The 24,567-nt window shown below is 47.8% G+C and overlaps 1 protein-coding gene across 1 annotated transcript in view; it reads right to left on the bottom strand.

Moving 5' to 3' along the window:
* Nucleotides 1-287: 287 nt before the first annotated feature.
* The window catches only part of LOC125947072 (uncharacterized), a 79,222-nt gene continuing 54,942 nt past the window's right edge, over nucleotides 288-24,567 (bottom strand). Inside the window, exons 3-4 of the mRNA XM_049671391.1 lie at nucleotides 16,488-16,746; nucleotides 288-2,359 (exon numbers count right to left, since the gene is read on the bottom strand). Coding sequence (XP_049527348.1) covers nucleotides 410-1,648 — 1,239 coding nt within the window. The 5' untranslated portion in view covers nucleotides 1,649-2,359; nucleotides 16,488-16,746 and the 3' untranslated portion in view covers nucleotides 288-409. The remainder of the gene's footprint in view (nucleotides 2,360-16,487; nucleotides 16,747-24,567) is intronic.

Here is a 24,567-nt window from a genome sequence, read left to right as displayed (position 1 = left end):
ATGCATCACGATACAAACATCAAGATACTGGAGGTATCCCTCTTCAGGTAACTCAAAAGTGAATTGAAGCCCTTTGCCACAAGCTTCAAAAATACCTAGCACTTGGTTCACAAGCTCTTCAGAAGTGTCAGGTCGCACATCCCTCAAGATAACTAAGTAGTCATCGCCATATCTAAAGATTTTGGCTGCGCAAGCGGTGTCAAGGCACGAAGAAATGCGCTTGTCACAAAACGATAAAAAGAGATCAATTAGTACGGGGGCAATACATGAACCAATACAAATCCCCTCCTTTTGAAGGACAGGGTTATGATTAAAATCGACTGTGTTAGATGACAGGTAAAATGTTAAAAATTCAATAAAATTGTCGATGTACAAACCAGTGGAATTCTGAAAGGTAACGGGACCAAAGTCACCGATGCTTTCTCGAACAGCGCATAAAAGTTGGCTTAGTGGGATAGAATAAAACAGATATACAACATCGATAGAAAAGGTGTAGAGGCTGCTGGGGATACTCAAACTTGGAAAGGTAATCTAAGACACTTTCCGAAATGTCAACAAGGTAAGGGTCATTCACTTGAAGCAACTTAAGGTGCTTTTGCAGAAATCTAGAGAGGGCTCCTTGCCATGAATGTTGCTCAATCACAATCGTCCTGAATGGCATTCCTTCCTTATGCGTTTTTACAGAGAAAAACAAATCTAGGAAGTCCTTTTTTGCACTACCTATGGTCTTCTTGAGGCTTAGCATGTTCATCTCATCACAAAGAGCCAAGGCTTTCTTCCTTAACTCCCTCCATGAGCACTTGACCGGCTTGAAATTCTTTGAAACAGCCTGTTCAGCTTTTTCTGAGAAGACAGCCTTAGGAAGCACCACAAAACCACCTTCTTTATCGGACAACAATAATGCTAAGTTACTTTTCTGCAAAAATTTAACGGTGTCCCGAACCTGTAAGCTAGCGTTACTACGTGGCCGTCTGGCTAAGAGGCAGTCGATGCCTTCAGACAGAACTCGGTTTTGATCATCAAGCTCAACGCTATTAGCAACATTCCTCACCATAGAAAGCAATTCAACAGGATTATCAATGACCTCAGTACAAAACTTTGGTCCATTGTCCAAGACATTTACTACATTCTCAGGCAAAGTGCCAGTTCCAAGACACGTCAACTTTCCAGAACGGCATTCATTCTTGACACGTCTCCTGGTCCAGACAAGCAGTGAAGGGAGAGCTGTTGCCCACAGGAATTCTGTCACATACGCGGCCTCATGTGACCAGCTCCGGAACACGACTTCACCCTGTTGGCCGCTGCTGACCAGGGATGCCGAGAGAATACGAAGACAGACCTGGTAGTGACGATACTGGTGACAGAGCTCAGAGCTCCACAGGTTCACTATTCTTTTAGAATGGTGAAGCGATCGCACAAACAGCGCAAAAAGCTTCAGCACCTCAAGAGGGATTAGCTGGTGTTTCATGCAGAAGGTCACCGCTCTTGCACGGCAGGCTGTTAAGGCAACAAGGTTTACCAAAGACGCAGAAGTTGCGGATGGACTCAGACATAAAAAGTTAGGAAGAACAGAGCCCATTGTACTAGAAAGCAGACTATTTAAAGCAGAAATTTGGGCTAGTTGGTTGTAACTGAACTTAGACATCATAACAAGCGCTGATGGATGGGAACACAAAGAAGAGACAAGTAGACTGGACGGGCGCTAGCCATCAACTGAAGGTTTAATGACACTAACAGCAACATATATACCACCGCAGAAACATACAAAAAATACAAAAATCATGAGGCAGAATTATCAGCAAAAAGAAATCGTGTTTTGCTTTAAATACATTTTTTCTTTTGCCTGCAAGGCCAGCGAAGGTGCGCTGACACATTTATTAGCTTCGGTACTGATACATAAGGCTTCAAAGATCTCCCTCGCTTGCTGTGTCGAAAAGCTGCGCAGAAGGTTAGTGTCATTAAACCTTCAGTTGATGTCTAGTGCCTGTCCAGTCTCTTCTTTGTGTTCACGTCCATCAGCGCTTGTTACAATGTCTAAGTTCAGTTACAACCAACTAGCCCAAATTTCTGCTTTAAATATACCAGTAACTTGAGATGCTTTTGTTAGGAGACAGCTAAAGTGGTTTTCCCATGACATACTCGCCAAGAACACAACGCCTAAGGATTTAAAATTATCTCAATCTCTATTTCTCGCGAATTTAACATAATACTCCGATGCAGAATAGCTGGCTTGTTTTTGGTTGAACTACAACTGTTTCAGTTTGATTTTCGTTTATTCACATGTAACTAGCATCAGATCATTTTTGAAGTTCTATTATTGTCTGATTGCATTCTTCTACTAGCCGATCTAGGTGAAGTCCTGAAAAGAAAATACTTGTATTACTGGCATAAATAATAATTTTAGCCACGGGGTTCACATTTATAATATTGTTACGGCACAATCAAGAGTAGTGCCAGTCAGAAGAAGACGATTTGACGTGTAGAGGTAGAATCGGTCTCGCCAGCCATCTCGTTTATGTATCGTTGCTTCTATTGTAAATATTGTAAATATACCTTTATAGGAGACTTCCGCAACCTAACAAATTGGTGGTGGTGCTGGATTGCACCTGACCTTCTTCCCGGCACAAGCTGCTGACCTCCGCCGTCTCTTGGAAACTTACTGCGACATTTATGACCTTGGCGGCCGCCCTTTGGCCCAGACATCGGTGGCCACCCATTGCATTTACACTGGATACGCCAATCCGATACGCCGCAGGCCGTACCTTGTCTCACATGCTGAACGAAAAGTGATCCAACGAGAAGTCGATAAGATGTTCACTAAAAGCGTTATCGAGCCATCTTGCAGTCCGCGGGCGTCCCCTGTTGTCCTTGTCAAAAAGGACTGCAGTTGGCACTTTTGTGTCGATTACAGACACCTCAACAAAATCACGCACAAGGATATCTACCCCTCGTCGCGTATTGATGACGCTTTGGACTGCTTGCACGGAGCCAACTACTTTTCATCCATAGACCTTCGATCAGGCTATTGGCAAATCTCGGTAGATGGCATGGACTGTGAGAAAACTCCCTTCATAACACTTGGTGTCCTCAGCCAATTCAAGGTTATGCCGTTCGGCCCTTGTAATGCCCCAGCCACCTTCGAAAGAATGATGGACTTCTTACTTTGCGGCTATAAATAGTCGACATGTCTGTGTTATCTAAACGACGTGATAGTCTTTTTACCAACTTTCGCGAGTCATCTCACGCGTCTATCGGCCATTCTTGCTATTTTCTGACACGCCAGCCTGCAGTTGAACTCATCCAAGTGCGACTTTGGCTGTCGTCAAATTACCATTCTTGGCCATCTTGTCAGTGCCACTGGCATTCAACCTGACCCTGACAAGATTTGCCCTGTCCAGAACTTTCCTGTTCCGTCTTCCCCCCCGCAGACGTAAGAAGCTTTGTTTGGACTGTGCTCGTATTTCCTGTCGTTTTATCAAGAATTTTGCTGAAACTGCCCGCCCACTTCCCGACTTACTGAAGAAGGAAATTGCTGTCATATGGGGCCTTGCTTAAACCAAAGCCTTTCTCTGCCGTCGTACGCTTGCTAACAGCTCCCCCTTTCCGGCTCATTATGATCCATCTGCCACTACTGAACTTTAAACGGATGCCAGTGGCCATGGAATTGGGGCTCTACTTGTTCAATGGCAGCGCAACGCAGAGTGAATAATTGCATGCGCCAGCTGCCTCCTGCCACCCGCCGAGAGGAATTTTTGAATTACTGAACGGGGGTGCCTGGTGTTAGTTTGGGCAGTAGCCATATTACGAGATCGCTCCACTGAACTCGCGTGTCCCCACTGACATTGCACATGTGTCCCGCCTGAAACCTTACTTTGCCGCGAATTCACCTTCCTTACAGTTAGCACCGAGACGGCGCCTTTACACGCGGGGGCTATGTTACAACGCAACCAAGAGTGGCGCAAGTCAGAAGACGATTTAACGCGTAGAGGTAGAATCGGTCTCACCAGCCAGATGAAGCAGATGAAGCAGATTTGCCCTGTTGAGGAAGAGCTAGCGAGGCGGCAAGAGGAAGCAGGGAGACTGGTTGGGTGTCCACATAACAAGTCCCTGCAGAGCCTTGAGGTAGGAGGATTGTCTCAGTGGTCGTGTTTAAGGCGATGATTAATGCAGAGCTTTCTTTGAACCGCGCCAGGCAGGAAGCAAAGACAAACCCACGGGCAAGACAGCGGCCGTAAGGAATGATGAACACGTCGCCATTGGTGATGTCCGTAGAAGAGAGAGTTATGATTTGCTCGTGGCCGGGAGGCAGTAAAGAATCAGCAGCAGTGAGAAAATGCAGTTGTGGCTCATCGGCACTTTGAAAAAAAAAAATTAAAAATTAATAGGACAAACTATTTCGAAATTTCTACTAATGAATCCTCTAGACATCGCCACAGCATGTATATTCCCCCACCTGTAACCCGTAATGACACATTTAAATATAGCTTCTTTCCCAGAACGATAAAAGAATGGAACATGCTCCCCGATTTTGTAGTCCAGTCTGCTTCTTTTAATAATTTTTTGAGTAATTTGCATGCCGTTATTATTCCGAGAGCGTGGTGCGTTAATCATCTGACTTTGTGAATCATCTGATTTTATGATTTCGTTATTATATGTGTATGTTGTTCTTATTTTTACATGCCTCAAGCGATATTGATTGGTTTTTTTTTCTGCTTTCTTTATTACAATGTATATGAGCTGCAATTTATTTTTTGTATGTTGTACTCAGATGTATTGTACGCCCTGCCTAAATCAGATGTGTTGACTTTGCTTGTTTTATTTATGTTTTCTCCACTCCTGTAATGGTCCTAAAAAAAGGGCTGACAGTATCAATAAACAAACACACTCCCGCTGCAGTGAACTGTCTCGGTCATATAGACTACACGTTGACGGCAAGAGATTAAAGCGGACGCTGACGAGAGGAAGTCCCAACCTAAAATGAGTTCATGAGCGTACAGGAACAAAATTGCGAACTTAATGTGATGACGGATACCATCAATGAAGACGCGTGCTGTACATTGGGCGGATGGCCGAATGATTGCTCCATTAGCCCCAATCAAGGATGATCCAACATAAGGCGTCTTCACTTTCCGCAGACGAGAGCACAGATTCGCATGCATAACAGATATAGTAGCTCCCGTATCAATCAGAGCTAACAAACGCACACCCTCCACAGACATCAATAACATGTTCGACGGACGTTGTGGGGATCGAGGTGCCTTCCCGCGCCTCGCCCCCCAGCTCGCAAGTGGCGCTTAGCTCGATCTCCGGGAACCGCTGCCGTAACGGCAACATGGCGGACATGGCTAGCGCGCCGGACCTACTTTCCCGCACAAACCGTGCTTCTTCCCCCCAGGATTGGACTTGCCCCGCGAGAACACGTCACCGGGACGCGCCCTGATTGGCCTCCTGCGTGACGGCCCCCGGGCACCTTCTCCACCTGAGCTCTTGTCCGCTGAGCGCTTACTTGCCGTGGCAGATGCTCACAGGCCCGCAACGAGGTGGTTGCATAAGACCTTTGTTCTCGCGACTCCTCGCTCTCGCGCTTGGCGGACCACTAACCGGTTAGCCCTGGCGTAGCGGGCGCGCGTACTCGATCGGTCTTGCGGTGAGCCTTGGCCCGTAAGCGCCTTGTCGCACTGTGCTGTATCTTGGGTGAATAAACCCATGTTTGTTGGTGATCTGACTCCGGAGCCTTCTCTGCGCCGTGTCGGAGAGTCGACGAACCCTGCCATAGCGCCTTTGTGCATTGCGGAGTGGAGGAGCGTCATGCCCTTTCCTGACCGTTGCTCGTAGGGTAACCCTTGTGCAAACCCGTCTGCACATAACTGGCGCCCAACGCGGTTTCGGCATGGCATCAGAGCAGGCCCCTTCACGGCCCTCGTTCCTGCTTGACCCCCTGGCTACAGACTTAATGTCCTTCGAAGCGGACGACACCGTTAGCACGAGGTAGGTTCGCCTTCGCGACCCTCTGCTTTCGGCCACCGGGAGCAATCCCTTCCTTGGAGCGCCCTAGGTGACGTCGACCTCTCGGATGTGTACGCTAGTCCTACAGCCACGCCAGTTACGGGTTTTCTCAACTGTTTGAGACGCGCGGGGAGCAGGTGCCTACTAGCCCCTCTGGCGTGCTGTCTCCGCTCGCTGGCCACTCTTTCTCCCGAGCGCAGTTGTGCCCAACGTGCCGCATCGGAGCCACCCTGCTTAGATGCCATCACGAATACGCTCGCCGGCCTCCCTTTGTCCCGAGCGTCATTCACTGCGCCATGTGCCACATCGGAGCCACCCTGCTTAGATGCCGACACGAATACGCTTGCCGGCCTCCCTTTGTCCCGAGCGTCGTTCGTGGGCCTTTCCCTGCACCGAGCACAGGCTGGTGTCGCACTGGAGCTACCCTGCTTAGGTGCTGGCACAAACTCGCTCGCTGGCCTTCGTCCCGAGCGCAGTTTAGTACCCAACGTGCCGCATCGGAGCCACCCCGCTTAGATGCTCGCATGCATACGCTCGCTGGCCTACCTTTGTCCCAAGCGCCTTTCTCGGTCGAATACGCCACGGTGCAGCCTTCCCGCTCCGCCGTAGGCGCGAGCTCGCTCGCTGGCCTTCCTTTGTCCCGAGCGCAGTTCGGTGTCCCGCGCGCCGCAGCTGAGCCTCCCTGCCTCGCTGTTGGTGCAAAACCGCTCGCTGGCCTCTCCTTGTCCCGAGCGCAGCTGGGAGGCAATGTCGAGCACGAGCCACCTCGCTCAGCTGACAATATCGCCGCGTTTTCAGACTACCGCTCGCTTCATGCGCATCCGAGCGACATTTCCGACGTACGTGATCCACCCCGTTCCGCCGTCGATCCGTCTGCTGGTCATGTGAGGCCTCATGCGCCTGTCGCAGCGGCAACCAAGCTCTGCTCATTGCCATTTACTGGCCCCACTGGGTCGGTCGCGCATTGAGTGGGCCACCTGACCGTTGGTCATTTTTTCTCTCCAGAAGTTGGCGTTAGTGTACATACCGTTTGCCGTGGAGACGTACAATCCGGCTTAAGCACTTGTGCGAGCCATCGGGCCGCCTCGTGCGCTGGGCGTTGACATGGTAGCGGTACCTTGTTATGCGCTACCGGAAAGGGAATTCAAACGTGGTGGCGGGCGCCTTGTCGCGAGCCCCCGTTTTGGCGTCTGATCCTTATTTAGTCCGCCACTCCTGTGAGCATTTGCACCAAGTAGAAGCCAGAGCCTCAGTCTCCAATGGCTCAAAAGGCGCGAACCTCACGCACTTAGTAGACACCGGAGCCTGTGTCTCCAATGGCTCAAAAGGCACGACCCCCGACGGCAAAGTGATCCCCGCATTGCCAGCCTCGGGAGAGGACGTATATACCCTTTGAACCCCATTAATCCCGCTGGTATCGTCTTCAGCAGGCAAGAGCTGCTAAAGGCTCAGCAGAGCGATCCATTTTGTAACTATAAATTGTTGACAGGCTCAAAGAGCCGACCCAAGCAAAAAAATTAGCTAGGCAGGAAATCGGGCGGGCACCCATGGCCAGGTAAAAAGACGAAGGCCCAATCTCGGCCTTCTGGGTCGGGCCGGGCTCGGTTGTTGCACGTGGCCAATCTGTTTGCCGACCACCAGTTGGCATCGGGCCAACGCCATGGCCGCCGGTTACTTCATTGTGGCCATCGTTGGCCACCGTACGGCCCAATGACTTCTGCACGGCGGTCACAACGTGGCTTGTCCACGGCCAACATTCTATTGCCGGCATTTATATGTAGGCTTTTTTTTTTACCTCACATGCACTGAGTGTTTTTTTTTTCTTTCTTATGTCGACTCTTTAAGGCCCCTGCTGCAGATACCAAATATTCTGCTTGTTCAGAAGAGTTACCTTAAGGTAACATTAGACATTACATTCTGGTGCAGCAGTGCAGCAGCTAGTGCAGCAGCATTTAATTGAAAGAGTCGCGCTAATTATGTTTTTAATTAATCGCGTTAGGGTACATGTCGTAATGGTGGAATTAGAGGCCGTAGCGGCAGGACATATTCAATCGGAACCAATTTTTTAACTAGCATCAATTTCGAGATATACAAGGTCAAATTAAGTCAGCAAAATGAGTTGGTGTCCTGAATACTGCCCTCGAGCATTGCATATATTCACAGTGCCGCAAGAAAATACAGATGACACCAAGGCATTTTTGCCCCATATTTTGACGTTTACCTTGAAACTGCATGGTACTAGTTACAAAATTGGTTCCAGCTGAATAGGCCCTGTATGTTAACAGGCTCATTTCCACCATTGCAACATGTGCACTAAAGTTAATAATTAACAAGATAATTGGCACGGTTTTGTCAATTAGCAACTTATGCAGTAGTATATCCTGATCATTTAGAAAGTAATGTCCACCTGTTAAATGCAACCCAGATGAAGAAACGGATTGCTGGTATCTGAAACAAGAATTAAAAAAATATATATGTAGTTTGACATAAGGAAGGACACCCTGTATAATTCGCTATTTATAGCATGCACACCTTTGTGTCCTTAAGCGCGCTATATAAAGAAGGCGAGCGCTTTGTAGACAAATTATCACTACAGTTGATTTTTGTCGACTTTTATTGAACTATTTAGATACAAACAAAACAGAAACTGGAATACTTTGTTGTGAAATGCCGTAATAGTAGGTTAGTGGTTGTGACAAACATAAAATGGGAATTAATCAATGACAGCCTTGTATGGATACTTGAAAATGTCCCTCCTTGAATTGCGTAAGCCCATTTACCGAAGAACTGTGCAGCCAGGTCACTTGACTAATTCTGCTATGGTCCCACTCTAGTATCTGAAATACAGACATGTACTACGTAAGTTTCAGAAATGGGACATGTATAACTATAATATTGGACCAGATGGTTTGTGGCCTCTCAATAACTCTTTAAGCATTGTACCTAATTATGAACAAGTTCTGACAAAACCCTGATTTTTCATGACAAACCCTAAATACGCATCGCACAAGCAAACGCAGTCTCACATTATTTAGCCTCAAAACAAGCGTCGCAAAAATCTCACGCTAGCGGGGCAAAATTCGCCTTTCTTTAAATTACCTGCACCACGACTGCAACGTAGTACACACATCGTGCGCACGGCATATACTAGTATAGGGTGTCCCAACTATCATGCACCAAGATTTAAAAATATGCAAATACAACATAGCTGGATGGAACCAAGGTAATATTGTTTGCCATCGCTTGGAGATACTCAGATCATTTTTTTGCATTCCGCCTAATTACATATTTAGTCCTAATTATTTATGAACTTCTCAAATAATATAGATGAAAAGTGTCAACGAGAAAATTGTAGAGCATTATGAAAAACTCCCGATACAGCTTTCTGTTGCTTAACACATGTTACATAAAATTGTTTTTCCAAGCGTGAAAGAAGCCCACAAATACACTTAAAATTGCCGTGCAACTCGCCGCTTCAGGCACTTTGCGTGTATTCGCCAGTTTCTTTCACACTCTGAAAAACACTTTTATGTAACACGTATTCAGCAACAGAAAGCTGTATCGGGGATTTTTCGTGTTGCTCTACAATTTTCTCAGTGACAATTTTCATCTATAATATCTGAGAAGTTGATTAACTAATTAGGACAAGATATGTAATTAGGAGGTGGAATGCAAAAAATTATCTGAGTATCTCCAAGCGATGGCAAACAATATTACCTTGGTTCTGCCCAGCTACGTTGTATTTGCATATTTTTAAATCTTGGTGCAAGATAGTTGGACCCCCTGTACAGTATACGTTACGGGCACAGCATGCACACATTGGTGCTTCATGCATATCACGACGCACCCAGTCTCTTAATTTGCTTGCACGACAAGCTTTGGCATGTGAACTCTTGCACATTGAGTGCAGCTCCATAAACCACAAGACATGACATTTGGACGCGCTATTATAATGTCGCTTTCAACAGATCGAAAAGGGCAGACGAGCTCTCGAAACTAAGAAATGCAGCCTTACGCGCTCTCCTTCCAAATTAACGCTACAAAAGATAGCCTCTAATAGCATAAATAATACGTGCAACTTGCGAGTAAATGTGGACGTCCATAGGAGGTGAAAATCCGCATTTGGAAATGTCCATTTTTCGCAAACAAGAAGCGCAGCGCCATAGAACCCGTGCGAAGCTGCGCCAATCAAGCAGCGACTGAACGTCTCTTCCCGCCAAGAGCTCCCCCGAACAGCCACCATCTACGCGCCTGCCTCTTGCCGGTTCCTCCCCGTGAATGCTGCATAAACCGACATGCCATGGACGGTTGAGGCGACCTCCTCCTTTCTATTCTTTTGCGCCCAATCCTCTCGCCCAGGTGGACGTCGGCGCCAACTAGGTGGTGACTTCTATTTGGGCGCCGAGTAGGCGGTGGGCGGGGGCATCCTGTATGATCGGCCAGCCGCATCAGGCCAGCTTGAAGCCGATGTCTCTGGCCAGTCAAAACTTTCGTGTTCGGCATTATGCAGCCCTACGCATCTGGGCCAGCATCCCTGACCAAGCCAGCGCCAACAGAGTCGGCAACATAAGTCGGCCTTTTTGCAGCCCAAGCTCTTCAAGCCGACATGATTGGCTCCCAGCGATCTGCCGAGCACCACCCGATGGTCGGCCCTCGGCCAATTTTGCTTGGGGAGCTCCCAAGAGGGGCGGGGCGGCAAAGCCGTCGGGCACACATGGACAGCTGGTATTGCTGTTGGCGCCGAGTGCCACGCAGCTTGTATTGTTGTGAGCACGTGGGATCCGTATCTGCTTAACCAGAACGATCCATTTTGTAAATAGAAATCGTTGACAGGCTCCAAGAGCCGAGCTCCCAAGAGGAGCGGGGCGGCAAAGCCGCCGGGCGCACCCGGACAGCTGGTATTGCTGTTGGCGCTGAGTGCGACACAGCTGGTATTAGACAGTTTTAGTTTAACGTTAGCGTAATAGTGGGGTTAAGGGATATAGCGTTACTGTTCCGCAAACAAACTTTGCTGAAAGAGAGTTTTAGTATAGCGTGAGTTTACGCGCGGGACGCTTTGAATTTCGCATACATAGGGCACCTAAGTCTATGTGTGTGTGTGTGCGTCCGGAAAGTGCCAGAGGCAGCACAATGGAAGCCAGGAGCGCGTTGTATTTTTACTTCCCATGTCTGCTGATCTGCAGTGAAACAGACAAGCAGTACAAGCCGTCTACCATGGCCTCCGAAATGTTCCCATCTCAGAGGCCATATGCCGTTGTCGCGCCTATCTCCCGACTTTACCGACAGGTGGTGCTCGCATCTAGGAGAAAATTTATCTCGTTAGGCTTAGGCGCGTTCGAAACGAGAAGCGATCTCGAAAATTCCTCAAGATTAGCCATAACACTCTCGTCGAAGCTGGCATGAGACTAAGCAAAAGCCGTTTACGCAGTCATTTGCTACAAACGAAGTGAATTCTACAAAAACAACACCAAATTCAGTTCGAAGCGGGTGACCGGGACTGCCGCCATGTTTTACATAAACTACGTAAACCACGCTAACACGGTAACGTTAACTCTGAGAAATAGCGTGCGCACGGTAAACGGTATGGGTTGTTTAGCGCTCTGCGCATGCGCATTTTGATCCCGCTATTCCGGTACGCCCACTATTCCGGTAACCACGCTAAACTAAAACTGCCCATTGCTGCGGGCACGTTGGATATGTATCTGCTTGACGCCGATGAAGTTCTCCTGCGCTATATCCCATCTGAGGAGGCTCCCCAGGAGTCTTTCAAGGTGTTGATACCCCGAAGTCTAAGGAAAGCCACCCTGGGCTATTTCCACGACTCGCGGCTGGCCGGACATGCGAGTGACCTTAAGACTTTCCAAAAGTTGTGCCGCTTCGCTGCCTGGCCAAGCATGAAGCGCGACGCTGTTCACTATGCCCGCTCATGCCGCGTGTGCCAATGTATGAAGCCTCGTGCGGGCGAACCCCCCGGGCTCATGCAGCCAATTAATCGACAGGCAGGTCACAAGGACCCTTTCCCAGAAGCCGGCTAGGCTACGTTTTTCTCTTGGCTGTCACAGATCACTTCACGAAATGGGTTGAACGTTTTCCCCTTTGGAAGTTAATGGCGCGTGCAATCTGGGACAAGTTGACCGAGGTTTTTAACCACTTCGGCTTTCTGGCGGAGCTGATAACGGACAACGCGTCCTACTTCACGGCCAAGGTGTTCGTGGATGCGTGTGCTGCCTTTGGCATTAAGCACAGCAAGACAACCACGTATCACCCACAGGCCAACCCGACAGAGTGGATTAACCGGAACCTCAAACACTTGCTCGCAGCCTTTGCCCAGCAACCCAGGGATTGGGATGTCTGTCTTAACAAGATAGGCTTCTCCTTGCAGTCCACGGTGAACCGTTCGAACACGTCCGCTTTCCTCAACTTCGGGAGACAGTTGCCAAACCCCATGGACCGCGTTTTGCGGCCCGGCAGCAGGGCGTGCGCCACGAAAGCCGGCCTTTCCGGCTACGTGGCGGAACTGCGCTCAAGGATGGACGCGGCCCTTGACCTGGCCCGTTCCAACCTGGCAAAAATGAGAGCTGGACAAAAAGCCCAATACGACCGGTCACATCGGGACGTGCACTACGGTGTCAGCGATCTCGTCCTCAGACGCAACCATGTCTTGAGTGACGCCGCCAAAGGCATCTCTGCCTCCCTGTCGGCCAAATGGTTGGGCCCGTATCGAGTGGAGACCAAAATGTCCCCTCTGGTACACAAGCTGGCTGACTCCCAAGGGTGACTAGTTGGCGGTCCAGTTCACGTCTCGGACCTCAAACCTTTCGTTGCCCGTAGCAACGACTGGGGAGAGGGGGAGACTGTCAACGAACCGCAGGCAAACCCTGACATGGCTGGCCTCAGGCCACGACACCGGTACAACCTGCGGAAACGCACCTAGACAGACTTTCTCCCACCAGATGGTAGCCGGAATTTATTACCTACCACGCCGGTGAACGGAGAAACGCAGCTACGGTGCGAGGGCGCACATTGAAGCGGCGACAGGCCCTTTTAGGCCTAATATACCCTCTCGTGCTCACCCACCTCCTGACGCGCCTAGTCAGCCTTCTCCCACTAGCAGGTAGCTGGACTTCATTCCCTACCATGCCGGTGAATGGAGAAATGTAGCTACGGTACGAGGGCGCACATTGAAGCGGTGACAGGCCCATGTGGCCTAGTATACACTCTTATGTGTTGCCCAAGCCTCAGCCAGGCAAACGCCCCTTTTTGGGCAGTCAGTCAGGCGGGCAACTTCCTTGGCACGCTGGGGGACTTTCCTGTCCTTTCCCTTGTGTCGTCCAGTCTTCTCCCTGTGCCTGGCTTCACTGTGCCTCCAGTCTTGCTGACCACGAAGCCAGCTGTCCCTGGTCCTACCATGCAAGTCTGTTGCTGACCTCAAGACCTGCTGCTCCTGGTCCTTCCGCCATGACTGACTCCCGCCTTGGGGGCCCCGAACTCGAGCAGCCTTGCCTCCTGCTGCCTCGGCTGCCGCTAACTGCGGCTGGTCCACCCACTCAGACGCTTTACCCCTGGCCGAGGATGGTCACTCCGACTTCCACTGCTGACCTGGCTGACGGTTATCCCGGCCTGCTGTTCCTGCTAGTGCGCAATACGGAGCGCCCTGCGACCTTTGTGGTGGCTGCTGCGCCAAAAGGGCAGCCATGCCACGCGCATTCCTGGCAGCTCCTGGCCGGCGGACCTCAAGGTGCAGCCGTGTGATTGTGGAGACGGTGCGGCTGGAAATGCAGCAACCTGGGCGTAAGAAGCCGGTTGTGGGCAAGGAGAAGCGTTGGCATGGTGGGCGTTCTGCAGGGAGGCCAATTCCTCCTTAATAATGCCGCGCAGGTCAGTAGAAGCAGGTTGGACGTGAGCGCTGCTGCAAGGGGGTGAGCCATGCACTTGCATTTCCTCACGAATTATGGCTCCAATGTTAGACCCGAGCTCAATACTGTTTGCCTGGGGGTTGTCGGAAAAGTCCGGTTGCAAGCGGATTGATTGCAGGGCGTCGAGGCGCTGACAGACGGAGACGACGTCTGACACCGCCGAAGGGTTTTGAGCGGCAAGTGCGCTGAAGGCAGTAGATCTGATACACTTAAGTAGGTGTCGCGCGCGGTCAGTTTCTGGCATGGCATTGTCGACATGGCGGCAAAGCGCAAGGATGTCCTCAATGTACGAGGTATACGACTCGCCATAATGCTGGACGCGCTCAGACAGCCTCTTTTTCGCAACTTCCGAACGAACCGTGGGTGTGCCAAAAATCCACCGCAGCTGCTCCTTGAAAGAAGACCAATCACGGAAGTTTCTCTCGCGATTCAGGAACCATGTCTTGGCTATTTGAGAGACGTAAAATGGTACGTTTTTTAACCTCGATGTATCGTTCCAGTTGTTGTACTCACTGACACGATCATAGTTGTCGAGCCAGTCTTCAACGTCCTCACCAGGCAAGCCAGAGAAGATTTCAGGATCGCGATACCGGTTGTTGGCAGCGCTTGGAGTGGGGGTGGCTGGCACTTGAACCGAGCTGGTGGACGCTGCGGGTTGGTCTTGCGACATGGCGGCCTCTAGGCGTAAGCAGCATCCTGAACGTAGCTCCAGGAGAGATCTTCAAGAGGATTGAGGTCAAAGGGATCTTAAAACGCCTCCTCCACTTGAAATATCATGGTCCAGACAACGCTTTATTACAAGAAGGAAAAATGGCGCCAACGCAAAAACGAACACGAGCTGATGATTGATGATGGCTTTGTGCAGATGAAGATGAAGTCGGCATAAATGCTCACAATACACCTTTATATGCGACATCCGCAACCTAACAATATAATATCACGGTCCTATTGTGATAATTAAGGAAAATTCCACAGTGCGCTAGTTGGTTCAATAATTAACACTGTTGCGCAAAGCAACGGAGGGAAGGGACAGGTATCGTGCGTTGTTTTTCTCACCCAAGTCCTGTTCCTTCGTCGTTGCGTTGTGCAACACTGTTAACTATTACGTTACTTTGTGGGACACCTGATACTAGAGCATTTGTTTCAGGATTACCATTGTTTATATGAACTAGTGCCTGCATTCTGTAGCCCAAATATCACTATTAATTAGCAGCATGACCCCGAATGCCATAGTACCCCTGTTTATTTAGAAGCAATTTATGATTAACTAAGTCAAGTGCCTTTGAAAGATCTATGAAGATGCCAATCAGAAAAGGCCGGTTTTCAAATGGTGCCAAAATATATTCTTTTTGTTGAAGTAGCACTAGCTCAGTGGATTTGTTTTTCAGAATCTAAATTGATTCAGTATTAACCGGCTGCATTTCTCTATAAATTTAGATAGCCTAATATACAATAGCTTTTCAAAGAGTTTTGGAAAAAATTGGAAGTACTGACACAGGCGTGTAATTTCCAAGGTTATTGCACTGTCCTTTTTTATAAGGAACTGTCATTTTCCCAACTTGCATTTTTAAGGGAAATACTTCTGTACTTTTAAGCTGATATTAAATATATGCGTGAGGATTGGCGCTATGAGGTCTGCGACATATTTCACAGGTCATGCTTGTATATTGCTGTTATTTTTAATTACAGATATTACTTCTTGTGTCGTAACAGCAAAAATATGGACTTTTCGTAATGAGTTTTCACATACTCATGTGCGCCGTATACCCACCCGCTAGAGACAATACATGAAAAGAAATTATTAAACGCGTCCATTGTAAATACACCTTTATATGCGACATCCGCAACGTAACAATATAATATCCCAGATAGTTCCTCCTGATTAACCTTCAGATTCTTAAGGGTATTACGTGGTTGATGATGGTGTGGCAATGCGTTTAAACGAGCCCAGATTGAATAATGTTGTGCTCCTGCTGTGCTCCTGAAATCCACAGTAATAATTGATTCGGGTCAATGCTGGAGCGTAGTTTGAACAACCTGTTGTACGAGTTCAGCAACTCTTTTCCGCAATTCCTTGATTTCAGTTTCATGATGGCAAACTGTTGTTTCTATGTCTTCGGCTAGGCACGGTAAGCTTTCTAGTTTCTGGATGACACATGCGGGGATTCGCTTTATGTCGATTTTGGGCTCACTGTTATCCCTATCACTCGCCTTTGTGTCCCACTGCAGCAAGAAAGGCATGGCTGTGTCCCACGTGCATCTCTGCACGTGGGACACAGCCATGCCTTTCTTGCTGCAGTGGGTTTTGCTTTAAACGACTTTTCTGTCACCATGGCGCATTTTCCAAAACTATATATTCAGTCACATTCCTTGCACTTCACTGCTACCTCATTCTCATGGATGGTCAACCCACATGACAAAAAAAACATCAGACATTGTTTCACTGGAGCATACATTTAAGTCAGCAGCATTAAAACAAAGGCTACCATCAAGGACAGGTCAATGACAGCTGCAGCAGTGGTGGTAAAGAGTTACATTGAATAGGATATAGGACTCGGTACTAACCTACAACAGAGGCAGTTTTCAGCTCAACAATGTTCTTCGTATGCTGCCGCCAAGAGGCCGCCGGAGCGCTGTTGGCCATTTATCTTGGCGAAGGCTTGTCGATCACACTTGCGCAGACAAGAATTAGTCCAGCGAGCGGCTGTCAGGTGTGGCAGTGAAGCAGTCAGAAAACTGATGGTCGTCAGCAGTGTGATCTGGTGTTCGTCTCCAGCAGATTTTGCCATAAAACAGCAGGCAGGAACATTTCCGAGTTGGCAACCTGCAAAAGAGGCAGTTTTCAGCTCAACGATGTTCTTCGTAAGCAGCCGACGCCGGGATAGGGTGATGGGTGCGCAGTGCCAACAGCAATGAAAGCAATCTGCAGCCATCACCAAGTGAGGATTTTGTCGATGAGCAGCTCCTTTTGAAGCCTGGAGTGTTACACGTTATATACATATGCAGAATAAAACGTACTACGTGGAATTGAGCTCCAAGAAATCCATTTTACAATAAAAGAGGTACAGCTAAGTACATCACTCTGTTATACCCCCGTTTCCTCTATAAATGGCTTAGAGAAAGCATTACTAACACTGAATGTATGTTTTGATAAGTAGCTTTCAATTAAGCTAAGCTATTGGAGCCGGCACGCTTGCCGACATGCAGCTCACGCCACTGTTGTTTCTGCAGGTTTTCCGTGCTTCCTGGATGGTCATTGCACATCGACCGCTTGGTGGGCGTGCGGTTAATCCATGCTATCCTGAGCAATCTTCTGACCCATCATGGCACATACCAACAATCGACGCAAACTCATTGCTGTACGAAGAACGCTGCAAGGCTCACGGGGATGGTTTCTTCGACCATGAGGTCGATGGCAGGCTCGTCGAGCGTTGTGAACCACGTGACCCGGGAATGGCTTATATAGCTGCGCAGACACCTTGACTGCGTGGGATTTGGAGCCGGCACACTTGCCGACATGCAGCTCACGCCACTGTTGTTTCTACAGGTTTTCGGTGCTGCCTGTATGGTGATCGCACATCGACCGCTTGGTGGGCGTGCGGTTATTCCGTGCCATCCCAAGCAATCTTCTGACCCATCATGGCACATATCGACAATCGACGCAAACTCATCGCTGTATGAAGAATGCTGCAAGGCTCATGGGGACAGTTTCTTTGAACATGACGTCGATGGCAGGCTCGTCGAGCGTTGTGAACCACGTGACCCGGGACTGGCTTATATAGCTGCACAGCACCTTGACTGCGTGTGCGGGCGAGTGTTGCATGTACAGCGCTAGTACAGTGCACTAGATGTGATACACGTTTTTGTTTCGTTGTGAACCGAGTTTTAAGACTCGTTCTGCTCTTGCTACTTTCCGGCGACATTGAGCTCTATACTGGGCCTTTAGATAAAGGCGAAATGAATTTCTTGAAGAAACTACATTGATACCAGGATAACTAGTCATGATGCCAAAATGGCTGAAATGGACAGCAAGCTTGACAAAACACAAGACCAGATAGGTAATGTTATGAAGCTAGTACAAGAACAAGCAACCCTAATTAGGGATCTAAGTCGTCAAGTAAGAATTCTGCAAAAGAAAAATGTAGACCTCGAAAACAGAAGCCACAGATTGAACCTCGTGTTTTACAGGACAGATGACAATGATCGGTCTGAAACGTGGGCACAAGTTGAAGCCTTGGTTAAGGGTATCTGCGCTACTAATTTTGGGAATCGAACTGCAGTCGGTTCAAGGGGCACATCGGGTTGGCCGCTTGTATGAACGGAAGAAAAGACCTATAATTGTAAATTTATCATCTGATAAAGAAAAAATGGCCGTTTTGAAAAATGCAAGCAAGTTCAAGGGCTCCTCTTCCAGCATAGAACAGGAATTTTCCTTTGAAACTCGAGCAGTGCGAAAGAAACTTAGGGAATATGGAAAAGTAAAGAAGGCGGATAAGAAAAAAGTTAAGTTGAAGGCCTACAAGCTGATCATAAATGGCATAGCGTTTACATGGGACGATGAAAAGGAAGAAGTTGTTGCCCTGTCAAAACAGTGACATACAAAAGATATTTGCTGTGTTTATCGTGATTTAGTCATTGCGGTGGTAACTTGCCATACTATAGTCAACAAGATAGATGAGTTTGCTGGACTGGTTGAGTCATTAAAGGCAGATATAGTGTTTGGTACTGTATCCAGGCTTAACCCATCCATCACTGATAGCGAGGTGTTCCCCTGCAACTGTACTGCTTATCGCAACAACAGGCTGGGTCATGGCAGTGGTGTTTTTCTATTAGTTCATTCGTCCCTTTCATCTTCGATACTGAACATCGGTCATGACTCGGTCGAGTCGGTTTGGTGCACAGTTACACTGGCTAACAATCTTTCTTTGGTCACTGGAGCATTTTATCAATCACCAAGCATGAATTTCTGTGTGCTGGAAATGCTGTACCATATCGTTGCGGAGGCATCTGGCCAAATAATATTGCTTGCGGATGATTTTAATTTGCCCGACGTAAAGTGGGAAAACGGCACATGCGAGTAAATGAATGCAAACCGTACTAATCTAGAAATGAAGAACCTGGTTGATAGTTTTGGCTTTTTTCAGTATGTCCTCGAACCCACTCGAATTAATAGTACCCTAGATCTTCTCTTTTGTAATTTGCCAAATTTAGTTGCTAATGTTGGCATCATTCCAGATATTAGTGATCATCGGTTGTGGTTGCAGGGATTAAAACGAAAGTACAGCGCATAAAAAGGCGCATCAGAAGAAGAAGAGCTTTCTTCTTTGAAAAGGGCAATTATTCATCAATTTCTGATAAACTTCTTGATTTTCTTCCTGTTTTTGAATGCTTTGTGGAGGAACATGAAGTAGAATATTTGTGGAACACATTTAGAAAAAAGCTGTTTGACCTTACAGAGAAGTTCATACCAAGTATTGAATCGGCTGGGCTCGAAAAGTGTAAAAACAACCTTTCGTGTATTGAGGCTAGTTAAAAAACGAAGGTATGTGAAATCGTGCCCACACCAGATGACGCCCAGTTTTAATAATCAGGTAAGCCGTCTTTTGGCTGCAGGGTTCCCCGTCTCGGTCTTGACTGCTGTTTCTGAAACCCTCCTTCAAAAATTCAAGCGTGGAACGGGAAGTACAATGGCGGAGGATCACCGGAAGGCACATAGACCTGAGGTGGTCCCCTACATCCATAAACTCTCCCACAATCTTAAGAAGGTGGCAAGAAGGCACGGCGTGCCAATTTGTTTTTCTGCCCAAAATAAGCTGGGAAAGTTGTGCTCACGTATCTGCAACACCAGTAAACGTGGATGCCAGAAGAACCACCAACTGCCATTCGTTAAATGTTCCACTGTATTGCATTCCCATGTCTCGTGGGATGTTTTACGTCTGCGAAACTGGTCGCTGTGTCAATGACCGTTTAGGGGAACACGCTCTAAAACTGAAAAAACGAGATGACAAATACGCACATATAGTTGAGCACGTTAGCAAGTGTACTGATTGTGTGGCCCGGTTAAAAGAGACGAAGACCGCGCGCATCAGCTTAGAAGCCTACCACATTAGGAAGTTCGGTAGCAAGTGCTTCAGCAACCCTTCCCTTGCTCTCTTTGATTCTGAATTTGATCTTCTGGATGTGACTATCGGGGGTTCAGATTGGAAAGAAAAATAATTGTTTGCGTCTTGTTGCGCTTGGTTGGCTGCATTGCGCTTGCGTTGTTGGCATCAGTTTACCCTTCCTATGTTTTTTTCCCCTTTCCCTTGCTTTACTCTGGCATATATAAGGTGTGTTATCCTTGCCAATAAAACCAGTTGTTAGTCAGCGCTTGTGTGTACGTGTCTCCCTTCTTGTGGTCGTCTGTGTTGTGCTGTTACCCAATGTTTCAAGATGTACCTAATGAAGTATTGATGGTGTTTCAAAGATATAAAAGAACAAAAACACACACATTTTAAAAGGCTACAAGAATTAACACGCGAATACAAAAGCCTGTTGAAAAAAGCAAAAGAACAGTATTTTAAACGATTAAATGAGAAAATGAAAACAAATCCTAAACCGTTCTGGCAGTATTTGAAGGAATGTGGGTCTGATCCTGTTGGAATAAATGAAATTATTTACAATGAATGCACTCTTTCTGACGATGCAGAAAAAGCAACATGCCTAAACAGATACTTCCAATCAGTCTTTCTTTCTCAATCTGCATGCAGCCCACAATCATCAAATAGCAACGTTCCTCTTATGCAGCCAATCGAACTTAGCGTTAGCGGCATTGAAGCTCTGCTAAAGAACCTTGACAAAAGTAAGGCTATTGGTCCTGATGGTATCTCTCCAAGAATTTTAAAGCAGTGTGCTCACGCCGTCTCGCTTTACCTTTATTTAATTTTCCACAAGTCGTTAACTACAGGTCAGATGCCACAGGACTGGAAAATAGCAAATGTAGTCCCAATTCACAAAGGAGGCTCGGCTCTAAAAAAGAAGTTACTAATTATAGACCTATCCAGTGTTGCCAGGTTTGGCTATATATAGCCAAATTGAGCTACAGGAAAAAATGTTTGCCGTCGACTTGGACGAGTTGGCTATGTCGCTATATTTGAGTTGCTGAAAATCTGCGACTTTGCTGCTGAGACGAATTCTCAGGATGACACCAGTTTCGAGATATTAATGCCCGAACTTTGCGGAGAAATGCATTGGCGTTCAAGTTAGGTTCTTAACAGAATGTCGCTTTATGCATTGAAGCACAAAATTAACTGGAACGCCAATGCATATCTCAGCCAAGTTCGGGAATTAATATCTCGAAACTGGTGTCATCCTGAGAATTAATTCTAAGTGGATCCGGATCGCCTTGCGAACTCCATGGCTACAATTTGTAAATTGCAATATGGGCCATCAGGTAAGTAGTTATAAACTTAATTAGTGAATTTTTGCTAATTACTCAATTATGCATTTCATTTTTTGTGCAAGTAATGTCCGCCTCTTCGAGTAGACCAGCTCATTAACGAGAATTGGGCTATCTGCCACAGGCAACCTTAAATAAATTTTGAAAGTGTTTGCTGAAACAAGTGATTGCGGTTATTGCTTTCTCTCAACTAACATGTGTAATGAAGATTGATTCATTAGACGCCGCTGATTCCGAATTCAATTGTCCATTTCATGGCTCGTAGGCCTAACACGGATTGACTTGGCTGGGTGAAGGTATGTAAAGTTGGTTACTCAAAACTAAGCGCAACAAGTTGCTTGCTGCTAACAGAATAAGTTCTAAATTGTAATTAAACGCAAAAACACGAAAATCTAAATCACTCTTCTTAACATAAAATGGTATATTTTATTTTAATATTTATAACAGCTTTTCTTTGACGCCGTAGTGATGCTGCAAGCGCAGCACACTATCCACAAACGCAAAAGGCCTATTCTAAAACTGTTCACGCCTGCATGCACCAACCCTAATACCCGCAAAGCTCTTTGGGGGCTCCTATTCTAAAACTTTATTAGCACATCAACATGGTTTGCTTTTTGACAGTAACCGGTTTTCACAGCATAACCACTGTTATCAATTTGTTGTTTACCTTTGCTCTTTGTGTGCCGTAGCGACTTTTACCATTTCGAGCGAGTTACGTTTGGGACGTGCTCGTCGCCGAAAATGACTACGCGCTTCTTACACTGGTGGGAAGTTTTGCGCAGTTATCTTCTAAAGCTTCGCTTACACCGATTCAGGCAGCCAATGGCATCTGTTATCTGACACTTCTTGCCATTCTTGCATGTTCTTGCCGTACAAGAGACCTAAGATGGCGGCCAGGTTGATGCAAATGGACAGTACTATATAGAGCATGTACCAGCTAACTCGGGTCAAGCTCATTGAAAAAAAAAAAAAACGAGTAAACAAGATAGGATGATGAGATAAATAACACGAGATATCATAGTGCAAAAGACTTGTTATAGCTCATTAAAAAAAGAAGCCGTGAGCACGTTGCAGATCGCTGGACAGCTGAACTTCTACGCCGTAGGTAGAGATAACGGACATATCTATGATGCTAAACATTATTTTTCGTTCACGACCGCTAAATCTAAAGCAGAGTTCGTGTTAATATTACTGTAAATAACTTAACATAAGACCTTAGTACTATCTGTAATAAAATAAAAGCACCGATTTCGCCCTCTGCAGCAATTCGCTAGAACTCAAGAGCTTCCGGCGTCAACCAAAAAGTGTTCTCTGCAAGCATGATGTCGCTGTTGTTGATGTCATGGGCGGACCGTCACGGCGGCACGGACATTTTGTTACGACGGGTTGTGCAAAAAGGATTGCCGTAGTCGAATGTGAAAATGTATCACAAATAACACTGCAAATAAAAATGACTATATTTGGCTACAAAATTTTTTGCACTTTTTAGTGTTTGGCTACATTTGGGCTACAACTTCTCTAGCTTTTGGCTACGCCACCTCGTTGGCCCTGGCAACACTGCGCTTAGAATATTGACACGTATACATGTTTATCTTTCACCGGTGGCCGCTTTCCACCGGCTACAGGAAGAGTTACAGAAGTTATGTCCAAGGTCGCCGCCTCAGGTGGCCTCGATCGCTGACATAGTTAAAGAAGAGGTTCAGCGGTCACTGGGAGTGCCAGAAGTTCCGGCATCACCTCAACCACAACCGGAAGCGATGACCTGAAGGATCCTTCAGGTCGCCTCGCACGATGGAGTCTGAGACTTCAAGCATTCGACATCACCGTCGTTTACAAGTCCGGGCGAAAGCACTCTGACGCAGACTGCTTGTCTCGTGCCCCCGTCGAACCGCCGCCACAGGATGACCAGGATGACGACACTTTCTTGGGACCCATCAGTGCCGACGAATTCGCCGAACAACAGCGAGCCGACCCGGAACTAAGGAGCCTTGTAGACTACCTGGAAGGCAAGACCGCCATTGTGCCCAAGGTGTTCAGGCGAGGATTGGCGTCGTTTTTCTTGCAAAACGACATTCTCCTAAAGAAGAACTTCTCACCTCTCCGAGCCAACTACCTCCTCGTGGTACCCTCAGCATTGCGTCCAGAGGTTCTGCAAGCTCTCCATGACGACTCAACGGCTGGACACCTCGGTTTTTCCCGCACGCTCGCGAGGATACAAGAAAAATACTACTGGCCTCGCCTTTCTGCCGACGTCGCCCATTACGTAAGGACATGCCGAGACTGTCAGCGACGCAAAACACCGCCGACAAGGCCAGCCGGACTTCTACAGCCGATCGAGCCACCTCGTCGACCGTTCCAGCAGATCGGGATGGATTTACTGGGGCCTTTTCCGACGTCGACGTCCGGGAATAAATGGATTGTCGTAGCTACGGACTACCTCACCCGCTACGCCGAAACAAAAGCCTTGCCCAAAGGCAGTGCTGCCGAGGTAGCCCGATTCTTCGTTGAGAACATCCTCCTGCGTCATGGTGCCCCAGAAGTCCTCATCACCAACAGAGGTACGGCCTTCACGGCTGAACTAACTCAAGCCATCCTGCGCTACAGCCAGACAAGCCATCGCCGGACCACCGCCTACCACCCGCAGACGAATGGCCTCACCGAGCGCCTAAATAAGACCATCGCCGACATGCTGGCAATGTACGTCGACGTGGAACACAAGACGTGGGATGCCATCCTTCCGTATGTGACCTTCGCATACAACACGGCCATGCAAAAAACGACGCGCATGGCACCGTTCAACCTGGTCTACGGAAGGAAACTGGCAACGACGCTTGACGCCATGCTACCGGATGTCTCCAACGAAGAAAATCTCGACGTTGGCACCTATTTGCAGCGTGCCTAAGAAAGTCGACAGCTCGCCCGCCTGCGCATCACGAACCAGCAGAGAACCGACAGCCGACACTACAATCTTCGACGACGCTACGTCGAGTACTAGCCCGGAGACCGTGTTTGGGTCTGGACTCCAATACGCCGACGAGGACTTAGCGAGAAACTCTTACGTCGCTATTTCGGACCATATAAGATCATCCGACGTATTGGCGCACTGCACTATGAGGTCGCACCAGACGGTATTTCGCAATCACAGCGGCGCCGCGCACGACCTGAAGTCATCCATGTGGTGCGTCTTAAGCCTTTCTACGCCCACTG

This window comes from Dermacentor silvarum, chromosome 7, assembly GCF_013339745.2.
Source record: "Dermacentor silvarum isolate Dsil-2018 chromosome 7, BIME_Dsil_1.4, whole genome shotgun sequence".
NCBI lineage: Eukaryota > Metazoa > Arthropoda > Arachnida > Ixodida > Ixodidae > Dermacentor > Dermacentor silvarum.
This window is presented reverse-complemented; position numbering and strand designations above follow the sequence as displayed.